General features: G+C 46.3%; 1 protein-coding gene across 2 annotated transcripts in view; it reads right to left on the bottom strand.

Annotated features, from left to right (window-relative positions):
• TSPAN2 (tetraspanin 2) overlaps window positions 1-12,586 on the bottom strand; it is a 69,510-nt gene that overhangs the window by 35,554 nt on the left and 21,370 nt on the right. For both annotated transcript variants that reach the window (XM_029573015.1, XM_029573014.1), the window contains exon 2: window positions 4,670-4,775. In XM_029573015.1, the coding sequence (XP_029428875.1) occupies window positions 4,670-4,775 (106 nt within the window). The remainder of the gene's footprint in view (window positions 1-4,669; window positions 4,776-12,586) is intronic.

A 12,586-nucleotide genomic window follows, 5' to 3' on the forward strand; every position in this document is an offset into this window, starting at 1 on the left:
TCCTTCCCTTCTAATGGATACAATCTAGGGTAAGATTTCCAGCAACGATGGGGACTCTTCAGCACGAGTTCAGATATCTTGTACCCTGCTTTGAGCAATTTTGGAAAAGTGTGCTAAAAATATTATAAATGAATGAATAAATAAATACATTTAATGACATCTCTAAGAATGCATTTCCTACAAAAGACTTTACTTCTACACTTATTCTGCTCTGCAGCAAGGGAAATCCTACAGAGGGAAAAGAGATCAGCGTCTTAATAGCATTCCTGAGCCGTATGCATGCCTGCTTCCTTTCCAGAAGTAACGGAGAGTGATTCTTCTGCTGGGAGTAGCTGGAGGCCTGCAGGCTGTAATGGTATGATAACCACCACACATGCACATCATTCCCACAAAGATGGGGAGGAGAGGGCATGGGGGAAAATGTGTGCACAAACCCCTCCTCCACACACCACACCAACCCAACCCAACTCATACCACGTACCCCAGCTATCACCACATACCCCACCCCCATTAGTACCCCCTGCAAGTCTTCTGACCTATACACTTACCCACACCTTCCCCACTGAACGCCTGACCCCCCCCACACACACACACACCTACCCCCATTCCTCCATCCCCAACAGAGCAAGTACAAGACACCAATAATGTACACAACCAGCTGCTGGAGCCATAAAACCTGCACATGCACTCAGTCAAGGTGAAAAAAAAAGGAGGAGTGAGGTCAAAAATGATATTAACCTGGCTTTAACCCTGTCTCACTATCGTATATTTTATAATTATTACCTGCTTTATCTTCTTTCCAGCTTGTTCTTAAGCTTCCAAGTTCTCGATTCCCGTTGATTGTAACTTTGACTTATTCCTATCTATTGTTATCTATTGTTTACCTGAATTGTTCCTTCAGTTATACCCTCTGTTAAATGTGAACCGATCCGATATGGTTATTTACTATGAAGGTCGGTATAAAAAACTGTTAAATAAATAAATAAATAAATAAATAAATAAATAAATAAATATTGCTCTCTCCCCACCCTTCCTTTCATTAAAGTCACTCGCCCTGCTCTGCCGTTCCTTGCGTTTTCCACCTAGGCCCGACTATGGAGTCCAGGGTGGAGAGAGCTCAATGGCGGGGCTGGTGAGCGAAGCAAGCAGAGGTGTAGCAGCCCCGAAGCCTTTAATGTGAATGCAATATCGTTTGCCACCCAGTAATGCTGATAGTGCGGGCTATACATTTTGGGTTTTTTAAATATTTTTTTCAGTTCGGTTCATTTGCCAACCTCCCCCCCCCCCCCCAATAAAAAAAAAAATTAAACAAACAAAAAACATCAACAAACTGCTAAAGAAAGGGAATAAAAGGGCTTCCTGTGGCTCTGATTGATCTTCTCAGACCAAAAAACTGCACCAAGCAGGGTCCGGGGCCGGGGCTAGGCCATGACCCTGGCTTCAGAGATCCACTTTTTTTTTTAATGTAATAATGAATACAAAAATATTTTTGTTCCATTCGCAACAGACCGAAAATAGCCTCATTTGTTGCATTTCTGAGAAACGAATGAACATCCCTAAGAGCTAAGTCTGGTTCTGCCAGAGAGAAGCCCTAAAATTAACCAGATAAGTTTGTCCAGCTAACTAGGATTTTACCCAGCTATAACCAGAGCAGTGCCCCGCCGAATATCCATCAGAGTTTATCCAGTTAAGTGGAACGGGATAAATTGTCCACTCTCCGCACTGTTGAATATGGACCTCTTAATAACTGGGAGACCTATCTGATTGATATTAAGGTGCAATTATGTAGTTGCCTTCCAGTCAAACAATGCTCTATTTCAGAGAATTTCATGCTGACAAGTGAAAGCGAGCTGCGGCCTCCGGTTTTAAAAGATGGAGTTACCCGCATGTTGGCCCTGCCCCGGAACGTCCATGCCCTGCTCCTCCCCCCTTATTTTTGGCACGTGCCATAGATTGCGGCTTTTAAAATCCCCGTTGCTTGCACGTAGCCCACTTCTGCACGTTTGCAGGGCATTTTTTGCGCGAGCAACGCTTTTCAATTCGTCCTCAGAATCTGGACGAAAGGAGAGAGGTTTGATAAGATGACATTTAAGTACCACCCCCAAGGATTAAGTGCATAGGAGGTGGGGTTCTTTCAATAGAAAGGAGGCTCTAGAACAAGGGATCCTGCCATGAGAGCCAAAGAGATAAAATCAGGAGTAATCTATTTGTTAACAGATAGGGTAGGGATGCACTGAACTGCCTCCAGGTGGAGGTGGTGGTGGAGACAGAGACATTTGTCAGGATCCAAGAAAGCTTGGGACAAAATCACTGAAGGAGGGGAAGGAATTGTAACCCTAAGTGGGAGGTGTGGATGGGGCAGACCCTACGGGCTGTATGGTCTTTGATTCTATAACACAACTTGCCCAATTTCACACAGAGTCAGTGGGGGAGCAGACACTGAACTGACCTGCCAGAGAATTCAACCAGCAAGCCCAAGAATGAGAAAGCTTGAGTTTAGTCAGGCCTGGGGACAGAGTAGGGAAGGACAGCTTGGCTTGAACATGGCAGGACAGGAATTAGGCCTATCTATACCATAGCAGGCCAGACAACCTCAGGGTTAGACTGCCTGGTTTTGTTTTTTGTACGGCAGCCAGTCTGAATGCGACTGGCCCACAGTGTGCTGCAAATAGACCTGATTTTGCAAATAAAGCTGCGGCTGTTTTATTCTATCTCTGACGTTCAGAATTGTCATGAAAACATTCGCTACGTGATGGGACCATCTCAAAGGCGCACGATTCAATCAGGATACAGAAGGTCACGCTGCAGCTTACGGCATCAGATGGGAGGATACCACCCAGAGGGAATCTGACCCAGCAGCACGTGCACACAGTGACTCTGCAACCAAACTGCTCTGCTGCCTGAACTATAAGAGAACATCGGTCCGTTGGGAGGGCATTAGCACTGTATGCATCCTGTTTGGTAAAGCCTCAGCTTCCATTGGTATGGAGCAGAGGCAGAACGCTGGGGCCTGGAAGGACGCTGTCCTTCAGAGCAAAACCAAGTCTACCTGCCAGTTCTCAGCTCCCCTGTCCCATCTAAAGCAGCCTACCATCTGCAGCTTCAGCAAGAGACAGCTGCAGCACATCTGGGTGTGACACTTCTCCCATGGGATGCAGACATGATGTCATAACTCAAAGGAGCCATAGTCTCTCTAGGCTAAAACGGGGGGAAAAAAAAAAAACACAGAAAGGAAACGTCTTCTCCTTAAAGTGCACTTCTGACCACAGCCACTGGAAAACCTCTGTCATGCATTTGCTGGTACAATATTACAGTAACGAGTTCTTAACATCCAGCAAAAAAAGTCTGCATGCATGCATTTGGAGCAAGCCACAGAACATTGCAGTGGGAATATCAATTCCTCAAGTTTTCTTATCGCACCTGGACGGCAATATTTACATTTTTTATCCAGTGCATGCTTTCTCATTATCCTGTCTAGTAATTATTCATGATAACATGGACAGCGTGTGGGTGTCCTGCCAGCAAGGCTATGGAGACATCCCATCTTCCTGAAATAAACTCCACACCTTACGTGGGTAGCCTGAGGGAAATCAGGGGAGCTGGCAGTGTTACTGTAAGACCAGCTAAGATGCTGCAATGTTTCCATTCACATGGTGCTGTTTATCACTACCACATCCACAGATGGAAGCATTTTGGGTCTTTGCCATCCACTGCTCCAGTTACTGGTCTCCCTAAGCTCAACCTTCATGTAGGGCTCCAGGTCCAGCATCCTAGCAGGGTTTATAAATGAGCAGTCATAGGTTGGCTTGGTAACGATCATTGACGTCTAACCAGAAAACTTACTAAAATATGCTTTTGAGGCATGAAAGCTACAATCTGATTTGCTCCCCTTCTGATGCTAACCATGGTGTGTGTGTGTGTGTGTGTGTGTGGAGGGAAGCACAGGTAAAAGCTGAATTTACAGCACTGCAAATATTGAAAAGCAAGCCACTCCCATGATGCAATGTGCAGTGTTTTCGGCCGGGCATGCCGAGAGCAATGACTCATTGCTTACAATTTTACTGCCCAAACAAATATTTTTCAGATTCCTTAATCAGCTTCCTTACAGGAACCAATGAGTAATGAGCTCATAACCATGGTATTTGCATATTTAAAGCAGGCACCTGAAATAAAAACGGAACCCTTTTTTTTTTATGAAACCGTCTCTGGGGGGCACTAACGTCGCATTGGCAGTGTTAATACATGTACATTATGCTAATCACATTTTAACATGCGCTAGCTGTAACTCACTTTACCACTTAGACCCCATCCATCATGCTTTCATGCTAATTTTGCATGACAGTTTCCTTATCATATCAAGAAATACAGTTATAAAAACACAAATCTCTTAACAATGATGAATGCGTCTTTTTACGCCCAACTTGACCTACAGAGCTAGACATCAGTCAGTGCTAATGGGCCTTGGATGGTGGCTTTCACTAAAGGTGTGCTAATTTCAAGGAATACTTCAGTGCCAGCCAATTTATCATCTACAAGCATGCGGCATCAGAGCTATTTCATCATTCATCTTTGTCCTATTTTCTCCTATTCTGTGCTCAAGATATAAAGATCTTGCACAGTGTTGAACCTTACGATCGCCGGGGCAATCATTTCCTGGTGCTTGGCTTACCTGTGTAGAAAAATACCGGGAACATCCTCTCCTGGGTCAGCAGCTCTGGAATCTCTCCGCCGTATCGAAGCCAAAGGCTCACAGCAGTGACGGCGGACCCAGCCAGCTGGAAAGACAAGCACGGGCTCCGTTACAGCTCACGCAAGATAGTGAAGATAAATGCAAGCATCCACTTGTTACTGAAATCACATCAAGTGCAGTTATAGAAATATTTCCAATATTTATACAGAAAAAGGAAAAACTTAAATTTTACTGAACTTAATATGTAAAATAGAAGAAGTACGAGAGAGCTTGGCAAATGGAGCATTAAATCATAATACTTTGACCAAAGAATAAATAGGGCTTGGTTATTCCTACAGTAATGTTTAAAAACATTATTTTTATCCATTAAGAAAGCGAAGGATACTAATAATGATCTTCTTTGAGAAACAACCACCTCTTGAGAGGATTCCAATTTAGTTGTTATATCTGGTAGCAATTCTCCTTGAGTATTCTCTTGGTTTACCTCGGTAGAATAAAGGTAATAAGCCTTGGTAATGGACGGGTTTTACTTCCTCTGGTATCTTTAGTATTTGAGATAGATAGAGCTCAAACAAGTCTATCGGGGAAATATTTCTAAATATAGGAAAATGTATAAACCTTAAGTTATGCGCTCTCATGCTGTTTTCAATCTTCTCCAGTCTTTTATTTACTTCACCATCATTCTTGAGTTGCTACTTTCTGACCTTCCATTTTCTCAATCTTATTATTCTGGAGAGTTATTTCTTTCCCATTAGATTTTACCTGATTTTTAACTTCCAGCACTTCCTTCCTAAGACCCGTTATTGCCCTTTCGAGAGACAGAAGAGCTGTCCATACCCTCGCTAATGTTACTTCTGTTGTTGAAGGCAGTATTTTCCCTGCATCCAAGGCAAAAACCTCCTTTGAAACATAGCGTGCCTGCGTTTTTTTTGAGGAAACTTATAGCATTGCAAGCATCTAAAACGTGTGGAGGACAATTTTCAGACCCATTACCTGGGTAGATACTGGATTACTTGGGCATGTTGGCCCCTGTACAAAAATCGCCCTCCTCGGAGCACGGAGTTCACCACCCGTGTAATTTTGTACATCAGAGTACCTCCTAGCCATTTTCAAAGGTGCGTGGGCTATTTTACTCCCTCCGCCACCCACGCAAACGGCAGGTGCAAGGCTCCCCCATAAGCTGCACGCAGGTCACAGCACAAGTGCACGCGGGGGAAAGCACGGCACGCGCAAGCCAAGGAAAACCGAGCGGCATTCTCAAAGAACACTGCACGGAAATCTATCGCTAGGCGGCGTGCGGCCCGCCATAAAAACAGGAGGGAACGTTGGGTGCTTTTAGTGGGCGCGTTTTACAGTTGCTAATTTTCAGAAGGCGAACATCGCGCATTGCTGCCCTTCGAAAAGCCGACTGCAGCGTAGCAACATGGGCTACTCGGCATCGCCCCCTGTGTGCGGTAGCTCAGACCAGCTGGGCTTCCTGGGCGGGCTGGGTTTCCAGACTCCCCTTGCACAGCAGTCTGAGCCGTTTTAGCTTTTACTGCATCAGGTAGGAAACGTTTTTTTCCTTTTCCTTTTGCAGGTAAGGTTCGCAAGCAGGCCTAAGAGAGCTGGTAATAAGAAGCTGAAATGGCTCAAGCTGCCACACCGTAGGAGCCTGAGAACACTGCCTGGCCCTGAGTAAGGCATTTCAAGCTACTTTTGAGGTGGGACTCAGTAAATACAGCGCACAGTTGTATTGACTGTTGTACCCAGTGATTTGAGTAACTCGGAAAGCAAACTTCCTTGTGTCTGGAGGGCATGGACACTTCCCACTGATACAGGGACATAAAAGGATTTTCGTTTTTAATCCTTTTGTTTACACCTGGACGCCACACCAGAATTGTTTATCAGCGAACACAGCATTTAGCGCCGGGCTCCCCCCAAGTAACGCACTATTTGTTTACATCATTCTGCTTACCCTCTAAGATTTGCAAATTCTTGCAACCAGGAGGTTCAAACACAGAGCTAGAGTTTTTGCCAATTAAATACCGATGTCTTTGAACAGAGTTACAATCATACAATTTCTTTTTTAACAAAGAATGGGTGGGGGCTTACCCTGGGGCTGCTTCAAGATGAAACGTTTTTGTTATCATCAATTAGGTGCTTATGAAAAGTGACGGATCAATATCACTGGAAAACAGATTCCTCCATATACCCCCCCAAAAAAAAAAATAGAAATCGCAGAGCACCAGCAGGAGCTGAGCAGGTGACCCCGACAACCACTGCCCTTCCAACAGGCCTGCACCCCTGCAGGTGAAACATCTTTCCAAGGGCTTTTGGAGGCGCTGGCAGCTGCTGACGCCCCATGAGACACCACTAGGGGGGTAATAACGAGTGTTCACAAGGGTAAGCTGTCAGGACTGCTAAATCAATGTGACAGGTTAACTCAGCTCTTGCTCCCTCTGCCTCATGAAGCATATTATTTGTGTGCGTATCTCTCTCTCTACATATATATAAGAGAAAGGGGGGGGGGGGGGAGAGAAGCACAGAATATGATGGCAGATAAGGAATGGAAGGTCCATAGGCTCCATCTGGGCTCTGGCTTTCCCCTCACTTGGGAACTTCTCTAGGTAGAGCAGCAGCGGCTGGGATACGTGAGTGCATGAAACAAGGGAACGAGGCCTACGCTCACGCACGATCACAGGTCCCATGGCAGATGCACATTTGACAGATGAATGAGAAGTAGGTTTTGTGGGGGGCGAGGACAAGTAAGAGGCTGTGCTTGCTGTTCTTCCTTCTAAGATCAACTCTAACCCTCCATGAGCTCAGTTCACAAGGGCTTGCAAAGGCAGAAGGAAATTACTCTCAAAACACCTAATCATAACACTAAATAAGTATATCAACTTGCTCTCCCAGCGTGAAATATCAGTTGTGGTTTCTGAAAGGTTTTGAAAAGATTATTTGGGGAGTCAGCGATTGCTTTATTGATTTGTTCTCATTAAGAGTTCATGTTGATTGCTTGGCTGTTCTTTTGATGCTTCTATTAAGTGTCTGGTTTTATAAACCATGTCCACACAAGGTGGCTTACACTTTATGTGACACTGGATAGCCGCTGCTGTCCCTTGAGCACTGTCTCTCTCAGCTGGGGAACGTATTTGGAATAAATGCAAGCAGGCATGAGCAGCCCTGTGCTTGGCGTTATAATTGTCTGGCAATATAGATTTAAAAAAACCCAAAAATCCCAGTTCTGATCTTCTGGTGAAGGTGGTCTAACCTTTTAAGTAAATAACAATCAGGGGACAGAGAACGCGGAAAGGTTCATCCTATGGGGAGGGGGGAGGGAAGCTTCCTTGCTGTCCCTTGGTCAGGAGTGGAAGGGGCAGAGAATACAGGACGTCATTAAGAAGACATTCTGGACAAATGTACATTCGGGTGTACATGCAGATCCCAGGGTTCACACAAATAAGAGGCATCAAGGCTTCCACGTTACTTGTCCTGGTTCATTACTTGATAAGAAAAGCCAACACTAGAACCACAAAAAATGTCTCATGGAAGGAGCGAATGGCAGTTTGAGCATCAATATAGTTTGGCCTGGTCTTATTATTTTTTTTCTTTTTTTTAAATTCTCTTTCCAAACCATTCAGGGTTTCATAGCCTGTTCCATCATGAAAAACAAAACTAAATATCCAGAATGCTTTTCTGCTGGCATCACCTGCGCCCTACACAGTTCGAACCTGAAACGAGGAAAAAAGGGTCTATGGTGAAAAAACCAAAATCAGCCGAATTGGCGTAAGTCAAGGAAAGGGACTTTACTTCAGGTAGAGCAGAGCGGACGCCTGCAGGCCAGCTGCCAGGGTCACTGTGTGACTTGCTAACATGAAGTGCTCTCAGTCCAGGACTTGGCTCCTATTTTCACTGGCTTCCAGCACTCTCAGTGCACAAAACAGAAAATGCTTCATAGAAACCACACAGGCCCTCCTGACATCCATTCATCAAAGCCAAAGCGCAGCCTTCCAAACACAACAGCCATGGGAAAATAAAATAAAAATGCACATCCTCCAAAGCCAAAACTCAGCAGCATGGACCAGACGAGGAAAGTTGTCAATGTGGAGATCAGCAGGGCCCTGCTGCATTCTCGGCATCTGCAGGCAGGGCGGCGCACTTCTGATTTACAGCCACCTGTGCCTTTGTCAGAAGGAGCAGGTCTGCCCAGTCCTAATGCCAAGTGGGCAGAAAGCTTGGGTGATCTGTCTGTACCTTACTGCTATGACAGAGGCAAAGAAAAATATGCCAGTGGCGTTTCATCTTTGGCGTAAGCACTGTGCCTGAAGGGGTTCATGAGGGAGATGGGAGGATTGCAGCACGGAGTCATTATGCCACCCAGAGGGGAAGAAAGATGCACCCCAGGGGGTACTTTATCCACTCCCATTAGCACAGGGAGGCGCTGACTCAGATTCGTAAGCCCTTCTCATTCTTCTGCAGTCATTTTTTGATCAGTCTTCAGGAAGGCGATGTCTGAGCAGGTAGGAGAGGGGGGTCATGTCTCTGCCTGCTTTGCGCCACATACAGACCCTTAGCACTGTGGAAGCCATTAAACACTGTCTGGTGCCTTTGTCTGCCTTGCACTGCCAGGCAGAGGACCTAGCATGGACCCCCAGGCTCAGCTTCTGCTCCCCTGTCGGCCAGGGCTGGGGGATGCCACAGAGACAGCAATCACCTCCCCCTGGTGGAAGGGGGCCTTGGCCATTGCTTAACTGCGACATTTAGTGGGCCAGGCTTAGGGGCCATGTTAGCTGAGTCCTGGAAGGAGTTGCGGTTTTTGGCCTTGGAATTTCGCACTGATGGCTGGGTTGAGCTGGGAAGGAGATGGAAAATAGTGGAAAACTCTTGGGTTGGTTGCAAATGAAGGTTTATGGTTCTGTAACCCAAACTGAAGCTGGTTCCGCTTCAGCTGAAAGCCCAGAGAAGCAGGGGGAAGCTGCCAAGGCCAATCTACCCCTCCAAAAAACTCCCAAACCCTGCCTCGGGTTCTATTCAAGTCAAGGAAGGACAAAACAATAGCCAATCAGCCTGGGTTTTGGAGCCTCATGTCATTGATCAGTGGTCTACATCAATTTTGCTGACTACAAGATAACATGTGATCTTTATGTATTTTAAGGTGCCGACTCCAAAAATCACATCCGTTTCCTCCAGTCACGTCCGGTTTTTCCGCAAAACGCTGTCTACTCAGTTACATTTGTGGTTGTTTTACAACACCCAAACAAAGGCCAAATATACCTGACTTTGGACGAAAAGCTTATCCTGCATATTTCAGGGTTAAACTGGGTGACCAGGATAAACCTTGGGCACCACATAAAGTGTGCAGGACATGTGAGGAAAACCTGAGGCAGTGGACTAAAGGTCAGAGAAAAAGACTCAGCTTCAGAGTTCAGAGAGCCAGAGAACAAAACCCCCCCCAAAAACCCAAATAAAAGATGACATTTCTGTAATTCAGTGTAAGTATAGGGGAGATGCTGTGGAAATATTTTGACCATTATTGTTTTTCTCTGTTGATCACCACAAGTCAGAATTTGCCCAATAATGGTTTATAAACTAAGGCCACATGTGAGAATGTCTTTAATAAAAGAAAAAAAACCTGAAAAGCATCAAGAGTGCAACGTCAGCTCTTCTGTCTTCTACAGCCCGACCCGCCGGCCATCAAGTGCACAAACGCGGGCAATGATCAGATGGAAAGTTGCCCGGATCTGGTGACCTCACGCCATAGGAGAGCAAACCACACTCAAGAACATGGTCATTAAATTTGCTTAACTAATTCTGCATCCAACTCCCCTGCCTTGCCCCCACATTCAGGGCGCGCAACAACAGATGACGCAGAAATCTGGCAAAGTGAGAGACAGAAGGACCATGAGCAACCTAAAATGTTCAAATTCATTCTAAGCAACCACGGATTATTAAAAAAAACAAACAAACACTAATTTCCTGTGATTGGCTGAGCATCAGTTCCTTCATTAGGACCAAAAAAAAGATGTAGCCGTGCCCAGATTTCTGTACAGTCTTGAAAGCTCATGGACTGCAACGTCTCTTTTGTTTATTCAGAGCTATCACAGCACGAACAGAAACTGAGTTTTCTTCAGGACCCTTCCTTCGCTATATTATAGTGCTACACCCCGGCGGCAGGGGGGGCAAGGAAGCTCTCCAGGTGGCCAGTGCCTTGCTGGTTGGGTCAGCACAGTTTGTAAAGCTGCCATAAACAGGTCGCTCTGTGGCTGCTGCAATCTCTCCGGTATCCCTGGCCCTCCCAATGACAGCTGCGGAAGGGCAAGGAAACGACACAGGATAAATAACCTGGGGCTTAATGAGCAACGCGCTAATTGTAAACAAAGGCAAAATGCTACAAAACGTGCTTTCTTTTTGCACATTAGTAATACCTGTCTGGGGCCCTCTTAGCACAGAAGAGAGATCTAGATCCCTAACAAGGGCAGACTGCACACTTCTCTGTTACTTTTCTACAAACACGGGAAGGGAGTAGGTGAAAGTCGTGCATTTGCCCGCTGGATATTCCCCCCAAGCCTGGACCTGATTGGATGCACAGTAGGGGAAGTTATCCTGCTCTGGATGGACAGACGGATGGAATCACTGCTCTAGTGTGTGTTTTCACCCCATGATGAAAAGGGCCATAAATGTTCGGCTGGGTGAGTGGAAGGCCAATCCCACCCAGTTCTGGTGCCCATGCTTAATATTCCTGCAGTGCGGAATTCCAGTTCCCAAAATTGCTCTTGGAAAGAGAAGAAGGATTCTTGGTGGGGGTTTCTTCTAGTATCTTGCATTTGACCAGCGTAAGAAATCGGACAAAGATATTGCTTTGGCCGAGCTTTCCAGACCACGCGGGTGCAATGCGTTCTGTAAAAGACGGATGCGGGAGATAAGAGAGCTGAAGGGCCCCCACCTTTTCCATTGCTACAGGCCTGAAGATGGCTCTTGGGAGGCTCGAAGGGGGCAGAGACTGAAAATATTTCTTCACGGATGCAAAGACTGTAACGAAGGTCGTGGAGGTGCCAAAGACAGGACTGGAACTCAGTAAGGCTTGGGGTACGTGCAGAGGATCCATAACTGCAAAGAAGTGAAAGGGGGAGACAAAAACTGGGGTCTGGAGCACCGCAAAATAAAGTTGACTGGGCAGCCTCTTCTCAATCCCTCTGTTCCTGTCCGTCAGGCCACCCTTGCACGGTTCCTTCTTTCGGCTCTGCACTTCCCTCTGGCTTCTTTGTCCTTTCAGCTCAGTTGGGAGCAGGGGTTGCTATCTGGGGCTGTGAGCCTTCATTTGCCACCACCTGGGCAGTTTTCCAAGTATTTTGTGCCCTCTCCCAGCTTGCATTTAGCTCAGTCCTTGCAGCAGAGGTTCAGGGTTGGGGGTTCATCCACCAGGGCTCCTTCTACCCTTTGGGATTGTGGCTCCCGAATCCTTCCACTAGCTCTCACCATTGTCGGGTGACGGGGAGTCCCTTCCCCCAGGGGCTCTGAGTGCTGCCTCTGCGGCATCCCTAGCCCTGGCTGACCTGGCTTGGGCATTGAAGAGGAGAACCTTCTGCGCGGCAGAGTGCAGCACTTACCACCTAAGCCACTGGGCTGCCCCCACCTTTGGGTAGTTCTAATGTTGGGTCCAAAAAAAAAAATCACAAGCAGCACGGAGGCTTGTGATTATCTGCCTACGAAGCCCCCAATTTAAATCAGGTCTTGGTTGGTTTTCACAGTCTTTGCTGTCCTCAAAGATATGAATTATTTGGGGGTCGTGAGTTGGACTGCGCCAACCCGGCGGTAGGGGCTGTTTTCCTTTGTATTACTCCCTTGTTCTTGGAGATCTCCAGAACGGCTGTATTATTACTCTACACTGCAACCATGGGCTCGTAAGAGACCATC

Source organism: Rhinatrema bivittatum, chromosome 12 (assembly GCF_901001135.1).
Source record: "Rhinatrema bivittatum chromosome 12, aRhiBiv1.1, whole genome shotgun sequence".
NCBI lineage: Eukaryota > Metazoa > Chordata > Amphibia > Gymnophiona > Rhinatrematidae > Rhinatrema > Rhinatrema bivittatum.